The 18777-nt window shown below is 51.6% G+C and overlaps 1 protein-coding gene across 1 annotated transcript in view; it reads left to right on the top strand.

Annotated features, from left to right (window-relative positions):
* Positions 1–18777, top strand: part of PLXNA4 (plexin A4) — a 413701-nt gene that overhangs the window by 315267 nt on the left and 79657 nt on the right. Inside the window, exons 7-9 of the mRNA XM_052638484.1 lie at positions 903–1002; positions 3375–3489; positions 15239–15439. Of these exons, the coding sequence (XP_052494444.1) occupies positions 903–1002; positions 3375–3489; positions 15239–15439 (416 nt within the window). The remainder of the gene's footprint in view (positions 1–902; positions 1003–3374; positions 3490–15238; positions 15440–18777) is intronic.

Here is an 18777-nt window from a genome sequence, read left to right as displayed (position 1 = left end):
CAGCATGGGAGGGCTGGCATGGGAGGAGGGATGGGGTGCAGGGGTCATTTGGCTCCTTACCTCCTGCCTGCACTGCAGGGCCTATGACCTTGACTGCTGTCCACACCATCCCCAACCCGCCCAGCCTCCCCAGAGCTGCCTGTCCATGGCCAGCTGCCAGAGGAAGGATGGAGTGGACAGAGGCCCAGCGCTGGGAGGCACAAGCCAGCCTGGGCAGCCTGATTCCATGTTGGTCCTCCATTTGGGCTTGTCACATTTGTTCCGAGCTGATTGATTAATGAGGCTCTTGGGGAAGGCTCAGACCAAGGGGCCTGGGGTCAGGGCTGTGAATTAAACATGGGCCTCAGCTCCTTCCTGGCGCCAGCTGAGGAGTCCAGGGACGCCCGCCCGAGTGGAGCCACCAGTCCACCCGCGGAGGGAGTGTCAGAGTCTCCGCTTACAGAAGTGGAAGGGGCTCGTGGGGTGCTTACATACATGCAAAACTTCCTGCGTGATTTGTGGCAACATTGCCAAGTGCCTACACGTTTCTCCTGGTAGCTAGTCAAGGCGTGTGTTCACAATTCTGTGGGGCCTGCATGAACATCATACATGTGAATGCACATGTGAATACCTGTCAGAGAGTGTGTGTGTGTGTACAGGAAAGAACCTGGTAAGCAAATGAGAGGTGGATGCAGGGGCTAGAGTGAGGAAGCAGGAAGAGACTAGAGCTACTGTCTGCGGCCATTCTGTTCTTGGATTATTCTGTTCTGCCCTGGACTGGGCCCAGCTGATTCCAAGTCCTTTGAGAGCTAAGCACACCTCCTGGGGAGTGGGCTGCCCTTTCCCATGGGGTGTTGCTCTCAGTGGGACCCGACACGCGATTGTGGCCCTCCACCTGACCTCATGGCCGGCTCTGCCCACAGGGGACCACCACGTTGTCCAGCTGCAGCTCAAGTCGAAGGAGACGGGCATGACCTTCGCCAGCACCAGCTTTGTCTTCTACAACTGCAGCGTCCACAATTCGTAAGTGCCCCCCAGTCTCACTCAACTCCCTGTTTCTGGGGTCAAAGTTCATCCAAAGATAGGAGGCCCCACCCTTGTTCCATCTTACCATCTGAAGGCCCGGTAAGGTGACCTCTCACCTCCTTTCTCTGGCACCCATGGGGTTAGTGGAAGAGGCTAGAATGAGCAGAGTGAGAGCCTGTGAGCTGGGGAGCTCCAGGTCCCTCACCCATACATCTTTTCTGGCATAAATCTGTCTAACCTGATTCACCTTCCACCATCTGTTGAGGAGGGGGTGCTTTTCACCTGCGGAACAGAGCAGCCAGCACCCCAGGTGAGAGAAGGGGTCTGGGGAGCGAGAGGAAGCCCCATGTGTGTGAGCAGGTGGTCCCACGTCACCTGAAAGCTCAGCTTGCACAGTTGCCCTGCAGAGGGGTCAGGACTCAGCTGGCACGGGTCAGAGGACGGCTTTGGCCTGGGGCGGGGTCTGGCTCTTGCTCAGGCTCCAGCTCTGGCTCTGTTTGACTGGAGCATCCGCTTCCTGAGGGAAGCCATGGAGGACAGAGGCTCAGGCTGTGGCATCAGGCCAGCTAGTCCACATAGCTATTCTGCGTCCCAGAGTCTTCTGTAAATGAGGACGTGGTAGTTCTCCTCCTGCAGACGTCACCCACATACTTAACAGCTGGCATGGTGGGGGCTCGGTCCCATTGACTGGTACATGGCTGATTGCTTGCCAGCCCCCACCGATGGCTGTGAGAGCTAAAAGAGCTATTACAAGGATAGCACTTAGATCCATGTCTGGCCCATTGTTTAGGCACTGTGCACTTTACTGTTATTATATTATTATTATTTCCTCTCTAAAAGGATGGATTTGGACCATACTGAGAAGGTACAAACCTTTCTTTTACCATAGAAACCTTTCTTCAACTAAAATTAGGTGTGAAAGCCCAAGATACAAAATGAATGGAAGTAGAAGATGGTTGAAAGTTAAGAGCACCTGGAACCCCTCTGTCTAGGAATCCCTCACATCTCACACAGTCTCCAGAAAAGCTCCATGGAATTCCCAGGGTTCCATAGAGCACAGTTTGAAAACCACAGAGCCTGATCTCAAAAAGCTTTGCTGGCTTTAACATAATGTTCTGTCTCCTTCACCATATAGGACAAGCTAGTTAACATCACCAAAGATATTTGGGGCTCTAGGCTGTGGGCTTTGTCTGGTTATGGCAGCTGTGAGTCCAGAGCTTGGCTCTCTTTGGAGCCCCATGTAACAGGCAGCCATTCCTCCCAGCCAATTGGAATTCTCTTCCTCCCTTGTTCCAAAGAGCTTGCCATGGCTTGACGCTTAGTGACCTAATCCCTCACTCCCCTTTTGCCTCTCTAGGAGAGTGAAGTTGGTACATGAAAGCATATTCTAAGTTTCCATTCAGTCTAACAAATGACTTTAAGCTTCCTATGTGCACAACAGTGTGTTACTCATTAGACAGGGAGGATCAGAAAATAATAACATGCAAAGGTTCAATCCCTACCCCCCAAGAATCATGGCCTAGTGGGCAAGCAGATAAACAGGACAGCAAATAAGTAAAATGTAATACAGCAAGACTAGTACTGTCTCAGAGACAGAAACAAAGGGATGAGTGGGATGAAGGTTTCAGTGAGACCAACGCTCCATCAGTCAAAGGAGCAAGAGGAGGTGGTGAGGCAGAAGAAATGGTACTCCAGGTGGAAGGACAGCACAGCCTGTTCTTGGCTGAAGCACCAGACACGTGCTGGGACAGTGGGCCTGGACCACAAAGGGATTAGTCTGCATGCCAAGGCACTTAGGTTTGACCTTTTTGAAGAAGGGAACCATGTTGGGGTTTAAACAGGAAGGTGCTTTTATCAAGTTGCCTTGTGTTTCCTGGGGTAATGAGTAGAGGTTGGGTTGCCAATTCTGTAAGAGCCCATCATACTGAGGGGGACAGCCTCAGGACCTTCCCCTGCCAGGGTGGGTCTATGTCAGCTGAGACTCTGGAGTCAACTGGCATTAAAACTCAATTTTACTGTTTGTCCTAATTCCTATGGGTTCTCTGGATGAGCCCCTCAACTCCAGACCTCATTGTTTCCCTATTCAGCCAATGTGAGGGCCATCCTGTAAAATTGGAGGGTGGTTGATGAGGTCCTGGGGGATCAGGTTGTCAAGTACCTGACTAAAAGGGAGGACACCAGAGACTCTCAGCTTCCTGAGGACTTGGAGAGGAAGGGGCTGGGTTTTTAATCAGATCTGCTCTTCCTGAGTGTGTAAGGGTGGTTTCTCCTACCATGAGACTCATTTTGCTAGGCTCTAGAGTCTTAGGCTTTCGGCTTTGGGCACATACAGGTTCTGTGATGTGTGCCTTTTCCGCCTCTGTGCCCAGGTGCCTGTCCTGTGTGGAGAGCCCGTACCGCTGCCACTGGTGTAAATACCGCCACGTCTGCACCCATGACCCCAAGTCTTGCTCCTTCCAGGAAGGCCGGGTGAAGCTGCCTGAGGTAGGTCCCATAGCCAGAGCCATGAGTGCTGCCTGCCATGAGCAAGGGACACAGAAGGAGGCATTCCCTTAAAAAGAGGAAACAGAGGTAAAGGAGGACCACGCCCTCGCTCTCCAAGCCCGCCTCTTAAAGGATCATTTCTTGAAAGCAGTTAACAAGCGAAGTTCTCCACTCTGGATCAGTCCTGGGGATTCAGTTACAGGCAGGAGTGCATTCCAGGTCACTCCAGCCGGCATGACCCTCCACATACCAGGTGAGTTCCAAAACAATTCCAGAGATGTGTGTGTGTGTCCTGAAAATAATTGTACAGAGCAGGATTGTATGTAGAGACCTCTAGCTTTCCCTTGGAGCATTGTCCACAAAGCTGAGCTAAGATCCAAGAGGTCAAATTGAATAAAAGAGAGTAAGAATGAAAAGATGGTCACTAAATCTTCCCCCACCCCTGCAGAGTGGTGGTTCTCAAAGTGTGGGCCCCGGACCAGCAGCATTGGCATCATGTGGGAACATATAGAGATGCGAAGTCTCCCAGACCAGCTGACGGCCCCTCGGGGCTGAGGAGTCTGCGATTCAGCCGCACGGTCCACTCTGTGAATCATGGCCCAGAGTCGGGCTCCATGACCATGGCACTGTTTCTATTCCCTCCTCATCTTTAGTCTTATCCCTGCAAAGTCTTCGTCATCATAATAGACATCCTCTATGCCTGTGTTGTCTCCTCTCTGATAATGTAAGCTTTAGGGCAGAGACCTCAAGGGTAATGGGTGCAAAATCACTTTGGAAAAGTCTACTGTTGTTCAAACATGATGGTGCTCTTTGACTCCAACCATGGGGTCAGTAGTTCTGAACAGAGTGGTTTAGAACGCTGTTGCTTAGAAAGATGGAGAAGCGATATGTATATCATGTTGGTTAGACCCCACTGGATGCAGGGACAGGGCACTCTCTCAGCCAACGCTGGACTCAGACAGGCTCTGATATTGCCCCCACCCCCAGGTCTTGGATGTACCTTCCAGCCCTCTTCACACACCCACATGAGTGCCATGACCATATGGCAAAACCTTAGCTGGGAGAGCAGGGCCTTTCCAGGTACAGAAAGCATAAGGGCTCTTTAGGGGACTGGATAGGGCATGGTGAGAACAGAGAGGCTCGCCTTGGTGCCCCTCCCCCTCCGGCTAGATTCCCACCCCACCAGGAACCCTAATTTAGGCCATACCCTTATGGACAGGAGGGAAGCTGTCTTGTCTCTGAAAGGTAGGAACAACACCTCACCACCAGCATCTTTTTTTTTCTTTTTCATTTGCCGACACTGGGTCTTCATTGCAATGTACAAGCTTCTCTTGTTGCAGAGTGCGGGCTCTAAAGCACACAGGTTCAGTAGTTGCAGCGTGCAGGCTCTCTAGTTGCAGCATGCGGGTTTAGTTGTCCTGAAGCATGTGGGATCTAAGTTCCCCAACAAGGATCGAACCCTCGTCTCCTGCATTGAGAGGCAGACTCTCAACCACTGGACCACCAGGGAAATGTCTCACCACCAGCATCTACTGTGTCGGGCTCTCCTTACCCAGGAAAATTAACTGAGCTGTGCCTGGCAATGAGGAATTTCCAGCCCTGGATCCCATTCTCCCAGGATGTGCTGGCCAGGCAGGACTTCTCCGGGCAGAGAGTGGGCAGAGCCGTCCATGTAGAGGAGAAGGCAAGGAATGGCGAAGTTGTCAAGTAAGAGGATGATCCCAACTGGGTGGGGATCAAAGGAATAAAGAAAACAGAACAAAGCAGAAATGTGGAAACATTCTTCAAGGTCATTAAATGATTTCGGGGTTTTTGAAATCCACCAGATAGCTCAATTGTCTCTGTTTTGGTCTCATTCTTGGGCCTCTCCACACATGAAATCCCTGCCAGATACACCAGCCTGGGAAGCTGGACAGAGGCTGAAATCCTCTTTTGACTGCTCCGATCAAGTCCCTTGTAGGTTTCAGACCAGAACAAGAAGAGGCCATGGAAATCTCTAGACCCTCTATGACCCTCTGCCTCTACAACCGGGTCTGTCTGTGGCTGGAAATGGCTGCTCTGAATTCATAATCCAGAGAAGAGCCCCAGACCTAGATCATCCCTTCATGGGGAAAGGAAGAAAAGAAGTAATGTCCTGGCCTTAAGTAGGAATGTAAGTCTAATTTTTATGGTTACATTCTCTGCTTGCCTTGACCTAAGACAAAGTGGAGCTAAAACTAATAAGACAGACAGGGGTCTGGCAGCCAAGGGGCACATCTTGGCATGAAGACCCTGAAAAAAGGCTGTACCTGGACTTTTGTCTTAGAGTGTGAGGTCAGGAGCAGAAGGGCTGGTTGACCCACCAAGCCAGGGGCTAAGAACTTAGGAAGTACATCTTCTTATGTTGCTCAGAAACCCACAAGTAACTTGATGGGAGCAGAGACAAAGAGGTTTTCAGACTGCCTCTGGCTTCACAGAGCGGTGTATCTGGCAGGGATTTCACGTGCAGAGAGGCCCAAGAATAAAATGAAAACAGAGACAATTGAGCTATCTGGTGGATTTCAATGGCCCCTAATCATTTAATTACCTTGAAGGAGGTTTTCACATTTCTGCTTTTTCTGTCTTGTTTGCTCCTCCTGTCCCAAGTTCCTTTCTTTTAAATATGTAAAAGGAGCTGGCATCTGCAACTCAGAAAGAGAGGGGAAAAAAAAAAAAACAGAAAAGAATAAAGCAAGAGCCCACCACGTTTCCCAGTGCCATTCAGTGATCTCCATAAAAGAATAATGTTTTCAAGTGCCTAGATCACAAGCCAGGCACAGCTCCCATCTGTACCTGGTTGTGGCAAAGGTCACTGGGGATTCATGGATCGTCAGAGGGTATGGTGCCAGGGTCCTTGAAAGAAGAAAAAGCCTGGAGGAGCGTGATGGATGGTGGGGCAAAGAGGACTAAGCCACTACAGCCCAGTCACTATTGTTGGGGCAAGCCATCACAGTGACAGGCTCCCAGATAACTTGGAATCACCATGTCTCTCTTACCACATCACTGAATGGAATGAACATTGGCTTCTCTTTTTCTTGGATGCTTATTTATTTCAAGAGAAGGAACCTTTAAAGCTGTGCGCCTCCTGGTCCAAACTTGGAGACTGCACTATACCCAGATCAATAACAGACCATTGTGAATATGACACAAAGAGGCCAGAGTTCACCACTTCATCGTGGTTGTTGCAACAGCGTCTTCCTGGAGACTGTACCAAGAAGAAAAGAAATAAGTAAATATATGTGGACTATTGGCTGATTCAAGCCATTTTAGGTCAGCAGAAGAAGGTCATTGTCCTCAGAGATTTAAAAAAAAAAACAAAAAAAAAAGTCCTGGCTGCTAATGGAAATATGATGATTTTTTTTTTATGTCATTGTTTTGTCTTCTATATTTTTGTCTCTCGGAAGAGCTGGTAACAGGAATAAGGGATAACAAAGAAATTTACACATTTGAATGGTGACTTTGAGGAAGGCTCCGGCCAGTCTCCATGCCAGGGGAAGAGCTTATTCGTGGCATGGTACTCTGAAACATTGTCACAGGTCACCTCTCATCCTGCCTTACCCACTGCTGAGCATTTCCTACACACACAGCATTATGGGAGCTTTAACAGAAGACTCTTGAGAGTCCCTTGGACTGCAAGGAGATCCAACCAGTCCATTCTAAAGGAGATCAGTCCTGGGTGTTCTTTGGAAGGAATGATGCTAAAGCTGAAACTCCAGGACTTTGGCCACCTCATGGAAAAGACTCTGATGCTGGGAGGGATTGGGGGCAGGAGGAGAAGAGGACGACAGAGGGTGAGATGGCTGGATGGCATCACTGGCTCGATGGGCGTGAGTTTGAGTCGACTCCAGGAGTTGGTAATGGACAGGGGGGCCTGGCGTGCTGCAATTCATGGGGTCGCAAAGAGTCGGACACGACTGAGCGACTGAACTGAACTGAACAGTATATAAAATTATATGGTGGCTCAGACAGTAAAGAATCTGCCTGCAATGGGAGACCCAGGTTCGATCCCTGGGTTGGGAAGATCCCCTGGAGAAGGGCATGGCAACCCACTCCAGTATTCTTGTCTGGAAAAGCCCATGGACAGAGGAGCCGGGAGAGCTACAGTCCTCGGGGTCACAAAGAGTCAGACACGACTGAAGGACTAGCACACACACACGAGACCAGTAGATCTAATGGGACCATTCGTCCACGTGATTACTGAGGTTCTATAATTATCAGGGGAAATGATTTGGAGAACATCAACGAGAAACCCACATCCAGGAAGTGGCCTTACCGGGTGGGTGTCCAAGGGTGGCCTAGGTCTCCAGTTCTGCCCAACAAGGGGCTCACATAGCCTCAGGTCTGTAGCAGCCCTGAACTTCTAGGCCCAAACACACCCTGGGAATGAAGGGGAGACTCAGGCCCAGCCATTCTTCTAGAAGTCCCTAGGTTTTCATTTGCTTTCCACCTTTGAGTGTGTGGATGTAGACAGAGGCCTTTTGTTAGCCAAGAAGGAGGCTGCCAGGTGGCCCTTCTACTCCCCAGCAGCATCCTGTATCCCTAAGAAGATTTTCATCCAGGCGTCTTCCAGTTTCAACACTGGCTTTGTTGACTGACTATCACCACGCATGTTGAATTACCTCTTTTTTTTCCCTGAACAAAGAGGGCATTCAGGTGAAGTTATTGGTCTGGAACAGAGAACTGGTCAATCATTGTTGTTATTATATTAATGGCAAGTATTCTCCAGTAATTACAATTATTAGAAATAGAATGCCCAATAGCATGTGTCGTTTATAGTCACTGTATTCCAGTTACAAGGAATGATTTTGTTTCAACTAATGATGGCATTGTGATAACAACCCTGGGTCTTTAGATCTGCTGCCAGATCCCAGGTACCAAAAAGAATAGGAACAGAAAGATGAGGGAAAGCTCAAGGGGGATCACAGAGTTTTCAGTCTTGTCCTTCCAGTAACAGCTGAGACTCCTGGCTTCCCACTGGAATGGCCTTTCAACGGGGCAGCTACCAACAAGGCCATGCTCTCGCCTTCACCAAGGAGGGAGGGGCCACTGGCCTCCAAGTGGATTTGGAATCCTCTGCTAGGTGACCTGAGCCCCCCATCAAGCCCACGCACTTAATAACTACGATTCTTGAGGAACAGAGGCGAACTTCCATGGGAAAGCACATGAATTGAGAAGAATTTATCCTCGAAGGACTATTTTGCTGTTATTTCTCATCTAAACTGAATGACAGAGTCAGCTACAGTTGATGCTGTGTTGTTTGGGCTCCAGCCTGGCTGAGCTCATAGAGGAGCTTCCTGCAGTCCCTCTCTTCCTGAAGTTCAACCAGAGCCTTTCTCCAGAGAACCGCTATGAGATCAGAAGAGGCAAAATGAATTCTATCTGATTTCCAAAGCTGTGCTTGAAAGCCTCTCCCCAAGTCCCCTACCATCCCCATAGCACTGAGATGAATCCATTGCCAGGACAGGTATTGGGAAACCTGCAGATCCCAAAGTCAGTCCTCCCCGGGACTGCAGAACTAGTAAGGCAAGGAAAGTCCAGGCCTGGGATAGGCTGCTGAAATCAGCCCTATGCCCAGAGATAAGGCAGGCCAAGGGCCTGTCCCCCAGCAGGACTTGAAGAAGCTCAGGTCACCTTGTTGGTGACTCTGCTCCTCTTTTTGCAAAGGAACTATTCCTGAGACCCAACTCAAGGAAACAAAACCACCCTTGCCATGCCTTTCACCCTCCTTTGAGAAAACAAAGCCAAACCCATCTCCGGAACTTGCTTGCCCCTGTGCCTCTGCCCCTCTGCAGGTTTCTATTACTGGGTTGCCATTTCTCCACTCAATTGCACTTTCCATCAATCTCATCTGCCCCTCCCCCTGCTTAAGGTTATGGGTATTTCCTTTTTGTATTATTACTTTGCTCCCTCCATAAACCGGCCCATCGTAGATCACGCTAATGGCATTATAAACTTGGGAAACAGTGAAGAAAATATATGGTGCATTGCATTTTTGTATTGGGCACCCTGGGTCTGAGAAAGTGAGTGTAAATTTGGGGGTTGAGGCTGGGGCTGACTTGGCTTTGGAATTGATGACAGCTGAGGTGACATGGGGGGAGGGGTGACCTGCAAATTACTTATTCCTTAGCCACCCTTCCATGCTGCCCCCACCAAGCTCCCCCTCTCCCGCCCCAGAACATCACATCCCCCTAGTCTCGCAGTAACAGCTGAGAGAATTAGAGCCCTCATCTTGTAAACACACTAGGGGCTGTAAATCCACAGCCTACCACCACCCCCTCCCCAGGCACCACCAGCCCTGGAGGCAGACTTTCCTCTCCCAGCTGGGCAACACTCTTTACGTCCTTGTTCAATTATTTAAATGTGCAATGAAACCTCTGTATAACGCAGCCAATGACATGCTGGACTTGGTAGACAGAAAGGCGTGTTTTTTGCCCTCACATGTCGGCTTGGGGTTGACGCTGCCCCGTAACTGGTCATGCTGTCTTTACTTCCGTGTGCATTTCAGTGGAAAAGTGGAAAATAAAACATGCACAAGGCTAGATGGTGGACCTGGAGTCTACCAGAGCCTCTTCCTGAAAGCCAAGACCTTAAAGATATTCTTGCACTTCAAGGCACCCTTCTCCCCACCCTCAGCTTATTCTTAGAACTGCAGAATGTAGCCATGGGCAAAACAGCCTCCCCAGGAATCTGGCTCTTAATATAGACATGAGTCTCCAAATAGTCTTGCTAAATACAGGTGTTTTCCACTCTCCAGGAGCTGGCCCTTTGAAATGACTGTTTAAAGAAATATCTTCTTTGGAAAAAGAGGGGCAGAATGTTTTTAAGGAATTCAATTGTAAGGGGGGTTGGTCATCATGTGGGGATAAAATAAGATGATGCTGGGAGTGTCTTGTTCATGGTCATTGTGGGGACTGAGTGAGGTAACTGGTCTTAATTTCTTGCACATGGACATGGGGGTGATCATATGTGTTGTGCTACGAAACAAGATAGCACATGGCAAAATGTGTGTAAGGTGATGGAAACAGTGGGTTATGGGGTGAAGCCTTGTACTCCTTGCACCGTGTTCATTGTGTGAGCTAGAGGCCTATCAGAGCTGTGCCCGCCGGTATGACTATGCCAGGTTGCAATATTATAGTTTTTGTCCAGTCACTCAGTCATGTCCGACTCTTTGCGACTCCACAGACTGCAGCATGCCAGCCTTCCCTGTCCTTCTCTGTCTCCTGGAGTTTGCTCTAACTTATGTCCATTGAGTCAATGATGCCATCCAACCATCTCACTCTCAGCATATCAGTTATTAAAATACTTCCCTCTTAATAGGTAAATGGCACTTCCAGGAGACCAACCTCCCCCACAAGGTACTCCCCCCCCCCGCCTTCCAGCATGCAGCGGTCAATATTTTTAATACCACACTGTGAGCTACTTGAACAAGTATTGTTTACCCCCATTTTAGAGATGGGAAAACTGAGTCTCAGAAAGGTGATGTGAGGATGTGTCCCAGATCATATACTGGGTTGATAATAGAACTGGGACCATACAATTCACTGAATCTAAACCAGCCTCTTCATTTTATGGGTGAGGAGACCCAGAGGGTTTGGGAACTTGTCCAGAGCCATGTGGTTGGCTAGCCGAGGTCCTCTTTCAGAGCACACAGAACCTTCTGGAAGAGGGGACAGCCGTTAGATGAGCAGTGAAGAGAGCTGGGACCTCTCTACCTGTCTGCCTTGTGTTAGGGCACTTGGAGCTGTTGAAATTGTCGGCTCTGAAGTCAAGAAGGGGTGAATAGGCCGGACTGTGGGAATTAATGAGAGTTCATGGAAAAGAAGAAAAGAACACAGAGGCGAGGCGGGAGCAGGGGAGAAAGAGCCTTAGGAAAGGGAGTGGCTGAGAGACCAGTGCAGCCTGAGCCGAGAGGGACGAACGAGGAAAGATCCAACTTTTTAATTTGAGCGCTTGCTCCTCTGTGCCAGACGTATTATACAAGGTAGTTCATGGACTCCCCTCAAATGACCCTCCGGGGACGGGTTTTTAATCCCCATGGGTAGGGAAGCCGTGCACTGTTCAGACTGAAATTAGCAAGAGGAAGAAGACAGACTTGCACTTGTACAGAATTCCCAAACCAGGTTCTTTCTAGTTAAGAAAGCTCAAAGGCGAGGACCGTGGCTGGAGTGCTAGGGGACAGGGCCTCAGAGAAATGTTTCACGGAGAAATGTGGAAGTTGCTCTGAAATTTCCCCTGAGTGGACTCAGAGGTGGTGTTGTATCTGGGATCTCAGCACGAGGCTAGGCAGGGTCTGGGGTGTGGGGAGGAGGCGGCTGTGGGACAGTGGTCCCCCCATGCCTTGTTGCCTGGGGAGAAATTGCCATTTTACTTTCAATTAGGAGGGACACTGTGGTCAATCAGTAGCGCCACCAGAGGAAAACGGCCCAGCCCAGCCCTGACTCTCTCCAATTATTATTAATGAACTTAGTCTCAGAGCTGCCAACCTTTTTATATGCAAAATAGGCCTTTATGGGGCCACCGGCAACGAAGACTCATTAAAGAACAAATCTCAGAGAGAATCTTACAGGGGAAGAGAGAGAGGCTTAACTTCCATCCCAAACCAGAACAGGTCCAGCCCCCAGGTGAGGATCCGGCTCACCACAGGAGGGTCTCGAAGGCCCCTAGTCCTAAACTCCTCTCTGGGGGAATCTTTCTGACCCACCACCCCATCCTAAGGTGGTCCTCTCTGCCAGGGAGAACTTGCCTCTTTCATTAAGAGGAGGGAAGATGGCAGGGCAGCATCTGAGTTCTTCAGCTGCCAGTGCGTCTGCTGACATTGAGCCGTTATTTTTCCTCTCCCTGCCTTGGTTTCTCCTGTGCAAACTAGAAGGGATCCTTGGGTTGACAGAAGACTCTGAGATTCAGACACCCTTGCTGTATTGTTCTTGAGCTGCCATATTTTCCTGTAGGACTTGGAGATGAGAAATCCCAACTCTACTCCTCTTAATCCAAATACAACCCTAGACGCGGCTCCTCGGGCAAATGTGGGTATCAGTTCAGTTCAGCCATGAAGTTGTGTCCAACTGCGACTCCATGGACTGCAGCACGCCAGGCTTCCCTGTCCATCACCTACTCCCGGAGCTTACTCAGACTCATGTCCATTGAGTTGGTGATGCCATCCAACCATCTCATCCTCTGTCATCCCCTTCTCCTCCTGGCTTCAATCTTTCCCAGCATCAGGGTCTTTTCTAGTGAGTCAATTCTTCGCGTCAGGTGGCCAAAGTATTGGAGTTTCAGCATCAGCATCAGTCCTTCCAGTGAATATTCAGGACTGATTTCCTTTAGGTTAGACCGGTTGGATCTCCTTGCAGTAGCAGGGGACAAGGTCAGGCTTGTGCCGCTTTTGGAGAGGGAGCACTGCCACGGTCTCAGGGAGGAGGGAAGAGTGGAGTCAGGAAAGGCCCAACCACTCGGGCTCACAAGTCCCCACTTGGCATCAGTCTTCTCTCCTGAGTTCCCAGCATCACACATCTCCCACTCCAGCCCGAGCTTCATCCTTTTCACAAAATCGTTCGTCTTGTGTCCCGAGTTCTCATGTTGCCCGAGCAGAGAGGCTGAGATAGCAGCAGAGGTAAGGGCTCAGGGGACCTTTAAGACCCTCGATCCACGTGGGACCTCAAGGTCCTGGAGACCCACATGCTCTTGAGCCTCAAGGCCACAAGCAGGATTCAGGCTCCATCCCTTCTCCGCTCCTGCTGCTCCTCTCTGTTTTATTTAGTTAAAACTGGGTCAAAATACACATATCATAAAATTTGCTCTCTTAGCCAGTTTTAAGTGCACAGTTTAGTGGCGGTAAGTGCATTCACATTGTTGTATAGCCATGACCACCGTCCATCTCCAGAACTTTATTCATCTTTCCCAACTGAAACTGTGCACCCATTAAACACTAACTCCCCCTGAAACTCCTGTTCCATCTTCTGTCTCTATGCAGGTGACTACCCTGGGTAGTGTTTGTCCATAGTGATCAGCTTGTTTCACTTGGCAGAAAGTTTTCAAGATTCACCCATGACTTAGAGTGGGTTTAAATTCCCTTCCCTTTAAGGCTGAATCATATTCCATTGCATGTCTATATATCATTTTTCTTATCCATTCATCTACGATGGCACCTCCGTTGTTTCCACCTTTTGGCTGTTGTGAAGGATGCTGCCGTGAGTGTGGGCATCAAGAATCTCTTAGAGACCCTGCTTCCGGTTCTCTTGGATGCAAACTCAGACGTGGATAGCTGGGTCTGCTGCTCCTGGTCTGGCCTCTCTTCGGGTTAAAGGCGTGGATACCCTGGAAGAAAGGAGGGGCTTCGTTTAATGGGTCCTGGGATGCTCCCCTAAGGCAAGGCTATAGGGTCATGGGAAAGGATGGAGGTGAGACCACCCTAATCATGGAATCAGGACTGGTTAGAGCCAAATGGGTCCTTGGATTCCACCCACTTGACAGATAAGCAAGTTGAGTCTCAAGTGGGGACGGATGTGCGATATGGTCGGGCTTCCGTGGCTTGTCAGAAGCTCAGTGGCTCTAGAGCTCTTCCCCTCCAGTTGTCAATAACAGAGGGGCCCATGTTTGCTTTCAGACCTAGGAGACACTGCTCCTGGGTGCCTGATTGCCTGGGACCCCTCCCATCAGGGTCTCAGACCTTCCCTTGGCCTCTTTCTTGCCTTACTTTACTGGGGAAGAGGGCTGAGGTTGGGGATCTGGGAGTCTGCAGTGAGCCTGTGGGGCAGCATCCTTACGAAGGATGTATGAGCCGTGCTTTGACCATTGACCTGCCCAGAGCCATCTGTCTGGTGGGCCTGCCCCAAAGAGTATCATGCTGGGAGGAATCTAGGGATGGTAAAACCTACCTGACCCGGGACCTCACTTTTGCCCAGGCCAAGGCTCTCTTCCACCCAGCTCCTGAGAATCCAGCCACATGCTAGCACCCACCTCCCAGCTGGGCAGTGCGCCATACTCCTTACTTGACCCCTTTCTGCCTCCAGCCCTCTCTGGACAGAGCTGATTGCCCAGTGAAAGGGGGCCCAGTGATCCACCTCCTCTATCCCCGAATGTGCTCACAAATCAGCAGCTTGCCCCATCAGAGGAAGCTCAGTGTGTGTCTGCCAAGGGGCACTTCCCTGGGGTCAGCCCATCCCTAGAGCTCAGGCAGAAGCTTCTGGATTTCAAAGGCCTCTGGGGCTCATTCCAGAACATCCCCAAATGCCAGACTCAGCCCACCTCTGGAAAGTCCTCTCAAACCCACCTGGGCCGTGGTCCAGACTGACGTTTTAGAGCCTCAGTCCCGGGCTTTGGAGTTTCTGCGGGGCTGCTGGCATGGGTCCTTTTGTCCCCGTGCTCGGCAGCCTGAAACCAAGAGAAAGGGGTTGGCAGCCCAAAATGAGACAGGACCCCCAGCCAGCAGAGTTCTGTCTGCCAGGGTAGAACCCCCACCCTTGAGAGGGGACCACTGGGAGTCTAGACCACAGGGGCTGGCAAGGGCGGGGTGGGGGGTTGACCTCCGTGGGGAGTGCCTCAAGGACTCAGGACATGGGGTGCTGAGTCCCCTTGCCTGTCTGCTGGGGGCTGGGGGTGGGCAGCAGTGCAGAGGGCGCCGTGTGGGGAGCCCCTGGGAGGGGTGAGATGATGTGGACCATCTGGGTGATGTCAGGGGCTCCTGCCCCCTGGGCTTCCTATACCCCAGCTGAGCCTCACTGTCTATCCACAGGACTGCCCCCAGCTGCTGCGCGTGGACAAGATCCTGGTGCCCGTGGAGGTGATCAAGCCCATCACCCTCAAGGCCAAGAACCTTCCGCAGCCACAGTCGGGGCAGCGCGGCTACGAGTGCGTCCTCAACATCCAGGGCAGCGAGCAGAGGGTGCCCGCCCTGCGCTTCAACAGCTCCAGCGTGCAGTGCCAGAACACCTCCGTGAGTGCCCGGGTGCACCTGCCCCTGTGCCCACCCCCGCCCGCCTCTCTCTCCTGGCCTGTCAGCTCAGCAGGGCAGGACTGCCCTCAACACCAGCAGAACTGTTCAGCTCCCCTCCCACCGCTTCCGTCAACCCTGCCGGCCCAGCCAAGCTCACCATGCCTTTGCCTGCAGGTGTGGCCCTGTTGTGGTGACCCGAGGGGCTGGGGGCCAGCCGTGGGCCTGCTAAACACTGTCTGTGGGCTTAGATGTGTTTGCAGGGCTCCGTCTTCCTTCCAGAGAGGAGCTCTGGAAACTCTGGGCCCAGACTTCCTACCAGGGCTGACCTGAGGGTCTCTTCTGAGCTCACAAAGGCCACCCTCATCAGCCTTTACACTCACACAGAGGCTATTTCCCAGCACATGAGGCTTCTGAGCCAGGCCAGCATCCACAAAGATGCTGGAACAGGAGGGAGCTGGCTGGGGCTATGCCGCGGAGATCCACATGAACCCTGCCCATTATTTAGAAATGCACATAAATCCGTGCCGGATCAACTATGGCTCAGCTGCCCCCTACTGCCAACAGCCTTTGCCTGGTCCCTGGTCACCACACAGTGTGCCCTAATGGAGCACCCCCTGCCTGTCTGCCGGCTTCCCCGATAGCCTTTGACCTTCTCTTTCTGGGCTACTTCTATGAACCCGGATGCTCAGAGACAAACAGTAGGCTTAAACACTTGTAACATTTTCAAGCTATATGAGACCTACTTTCTTCTTCATGGTACAGAAGAGAAACTGGAGGCCCGGAAGAAAGGGCCGGATTGGGTTTGTGTGGCTGAGAGTTATACAATTTGGGGGACCTTCTTTAAGAATGAAATACATCAATTCAAATGAGATACACAGGCAGGCTTTAGGACGGTCTGTGCAGGCTCGTTCAGGGCCCTAAAGCTGACCCTTAGGCTCCATTCACTTCAGGGTAACCCATCAGGGCATGATGGTCAAATCTGCTTCTGGTCCCCAGAGGCCCCAGTGCCACCCCACCCTTGCTCAAGGTCACACAGCTAGTGATTAGCAGGGCTAGACCTGGGCACAGGGGTCCCCTCCTCTAGCACACTGCCTGCTGTCATTCATGCCATTGCTTCTGGGTACTTACAGGTGACGATTGTAATTAAGGATGTGATGTGGGACCAGGAGAGCCCCTGACAGAGCTCTTCCCGAGGCACCCCGCTCTTCCTGCAGGAAGCAGGCTAGGGGTGAATGGAGCTCCAAGGGGTGAACATGCTGGCCCAGGGTTGCTTATCATTTAGCAACTCCTGGCACTCAACCTCCCAACCTCTGAAACCCCAGATGTGTGCCCACCTCTCTCATGTCCACGTCTCCCTCCTCCCCAGTGGCCAGGCGTGTTGCAGACTTCTGCAGCACCCCGGCTTAAACCTGCAAGGGGCACTAAATGCTTCCGGCTTTCTCATGAACCCTGAGGCCGAGCAGGCCAGGGCCGAGCAGGCCCCCCAGGGCCCAGCTCAAATTGTTCTCCCCAGATGAGGACGTCCCGTGGGAAAAGTAAGCCTGAGCCCCACATTTGACCCAGAAGTAGGTTTGCAGGGATTTCAGGCTTTAGAGGAAACAGGCTTGTGTCCTCAGAGAAGCTGCCCCAGGGATCTGGGCCCCAGAGGCGTCAGGATGGAGGACAGAGTCTGTGGCCTCTGAGTCCCTGGGCTTCAGGACCCTGTGCTAGGCTGAGTCTGTGGAATACAGGAAGCTACCCCAGGTAATAGCCAGGCAGGTCGGGGCCAGGTCTTCTCCTCTGTGGTGCCCCCTCTGAGTCCCTAGTGCTGGCTGGTACCAGTGGGATAAGGAAAGGCACTGCTGACCCCCAGCGTGGGCACCTGCTGGTCTGATGTTGAATTTTTGGGAGCTAAGAAATCACAGGTTCAGCTGCTTGTGTGGGAATTTCTCATCCTAGAGCCTGATGCCCCAGGGCATGATGGTCAAATCTGCTTCTGGTCCCCAGAGGCCCCAGTCCACGGAGTCCTGCCCAATCAGCCAGCCTCCAGGGTACGCGGGCTCAGGCACCTGCGAATCTGTCTCCAGGAGTTTGGAGACACCGGATCCATGGTAGAAGTGTGACACTGGGGCTGGAGGCCTGGAGCCCAAGGCTCTGACGGCCAAGGAGAGGAGGTGACTTCTAAGCTCCTGACCCTCAGGAGTTGGGGAGGGCCTGCGCTGACCTCTGGCCCCCTGGACTTGGGGATCTTCTGGAGGCCTCCCCACCAATGGACAGTATCAGTGCCTCCAAGGCCCTGCTCCCAAAATAGCCTTTTTCCTCCTGACTTTTTCACTTCCACACCCTAGTGAGGAAGGTAATGGGAGCATTTGTTTCTCTACCATTTTAAAGTCTTAGAAACTGAGGCAACAGGAGGTGTACCCCACAAGGAGTGAGTTCTAGGAGGGTCCAGGACCTGCTGGAATCACGAAGTTCAGGAAGGCTTATCAGGAGCCTCTCTTTCCAGGGGGATCAGTGGGATCCCAGTTGAAACGCCATCTGGGCCAAGGTGGTGCTTACTGTCAAGTGACTTCCTTAAAAAAAAACAACTGGGGTCATTGTCAGTGGCAAGCCTCCCTTACCATTGTAAGAGAAAACCATGTACCATCAGGGTAGGAAGAGACCTGAGTATTTCCTTGATCCTGTGACAGAGGCAGGGAGGGGATCACCAAAGTCCAGAGAGGGCAGGTAACCTGCCCAAGATCACACAGCAAGTCATAGCCAATTTAGAACTTAAACCCAGTCTTGTAACACACCCCTCATCAAAGGTTAGGCCAAAACCAGCAACTGAGCACTTTATAGAAGGGTCTGCTCTGCCTCAGAGAGGATGGTGGAAGAAGAGCCACTGTTGTTTTGTTTCCTAAATGAGCTCTCTGGAATAGGGACAGGAGGACAGAAGGTTCTAACAGAGAAACCAACCCCTGCCCCCACACCCCTGGTTTCTGATGGCAGAGACAGGAGGGTGACCAAGAGGTCTCAGAGGAGAGCAGAAGAGGAGAGACGGAAAAGAGAGACATGGGAACATTTTGCACAGGGTAAGCCCAGGGCTGGTAGGCAGGCAGCTCACTTCCAGCCCACTATGTGGGGACAGGCCTGGGCCAATCACTGTAGCCCTCGGGGGCCTGTAGGCGGAAAATCAGGGCAGCCCGCAGGCAACAGGGGGAGGAGGGAGCAACTGTGGGTGTTTGAGGCCTCCTTTAGACTATGGCTCCAGAAATGTCAAGTGCTGCTAAGAATAGCGCCCAGTCCCGCCCTGCAGTCACCGGCCATCACGATAGTCAGTGGGCCGCAGAGGGGTGGAGGGCTGGCTGCACTGCAGA

Source organism: Budorcas taxicolor, chromosome 4 (assembly GCF_023091745.1).
Source record: "Budorcas taxicolor isolate Tak-1 chromosome 4, Takin1.1, whole genome shotgun sequence".
In the NCBI taxonomy this organism is placed as follows: domain Eukaryota; kingdom Metazoa; phylum Chordata; class Mammalia; order Artiodactyla; family Bovidae; genus Budorcas; species Budorcas taxicolor.
The sequence above is the reverse complement of the archived record's forward strand: the minus strand, read 5'-3'. Positions and strand labels throughout refer to the sequence as shown.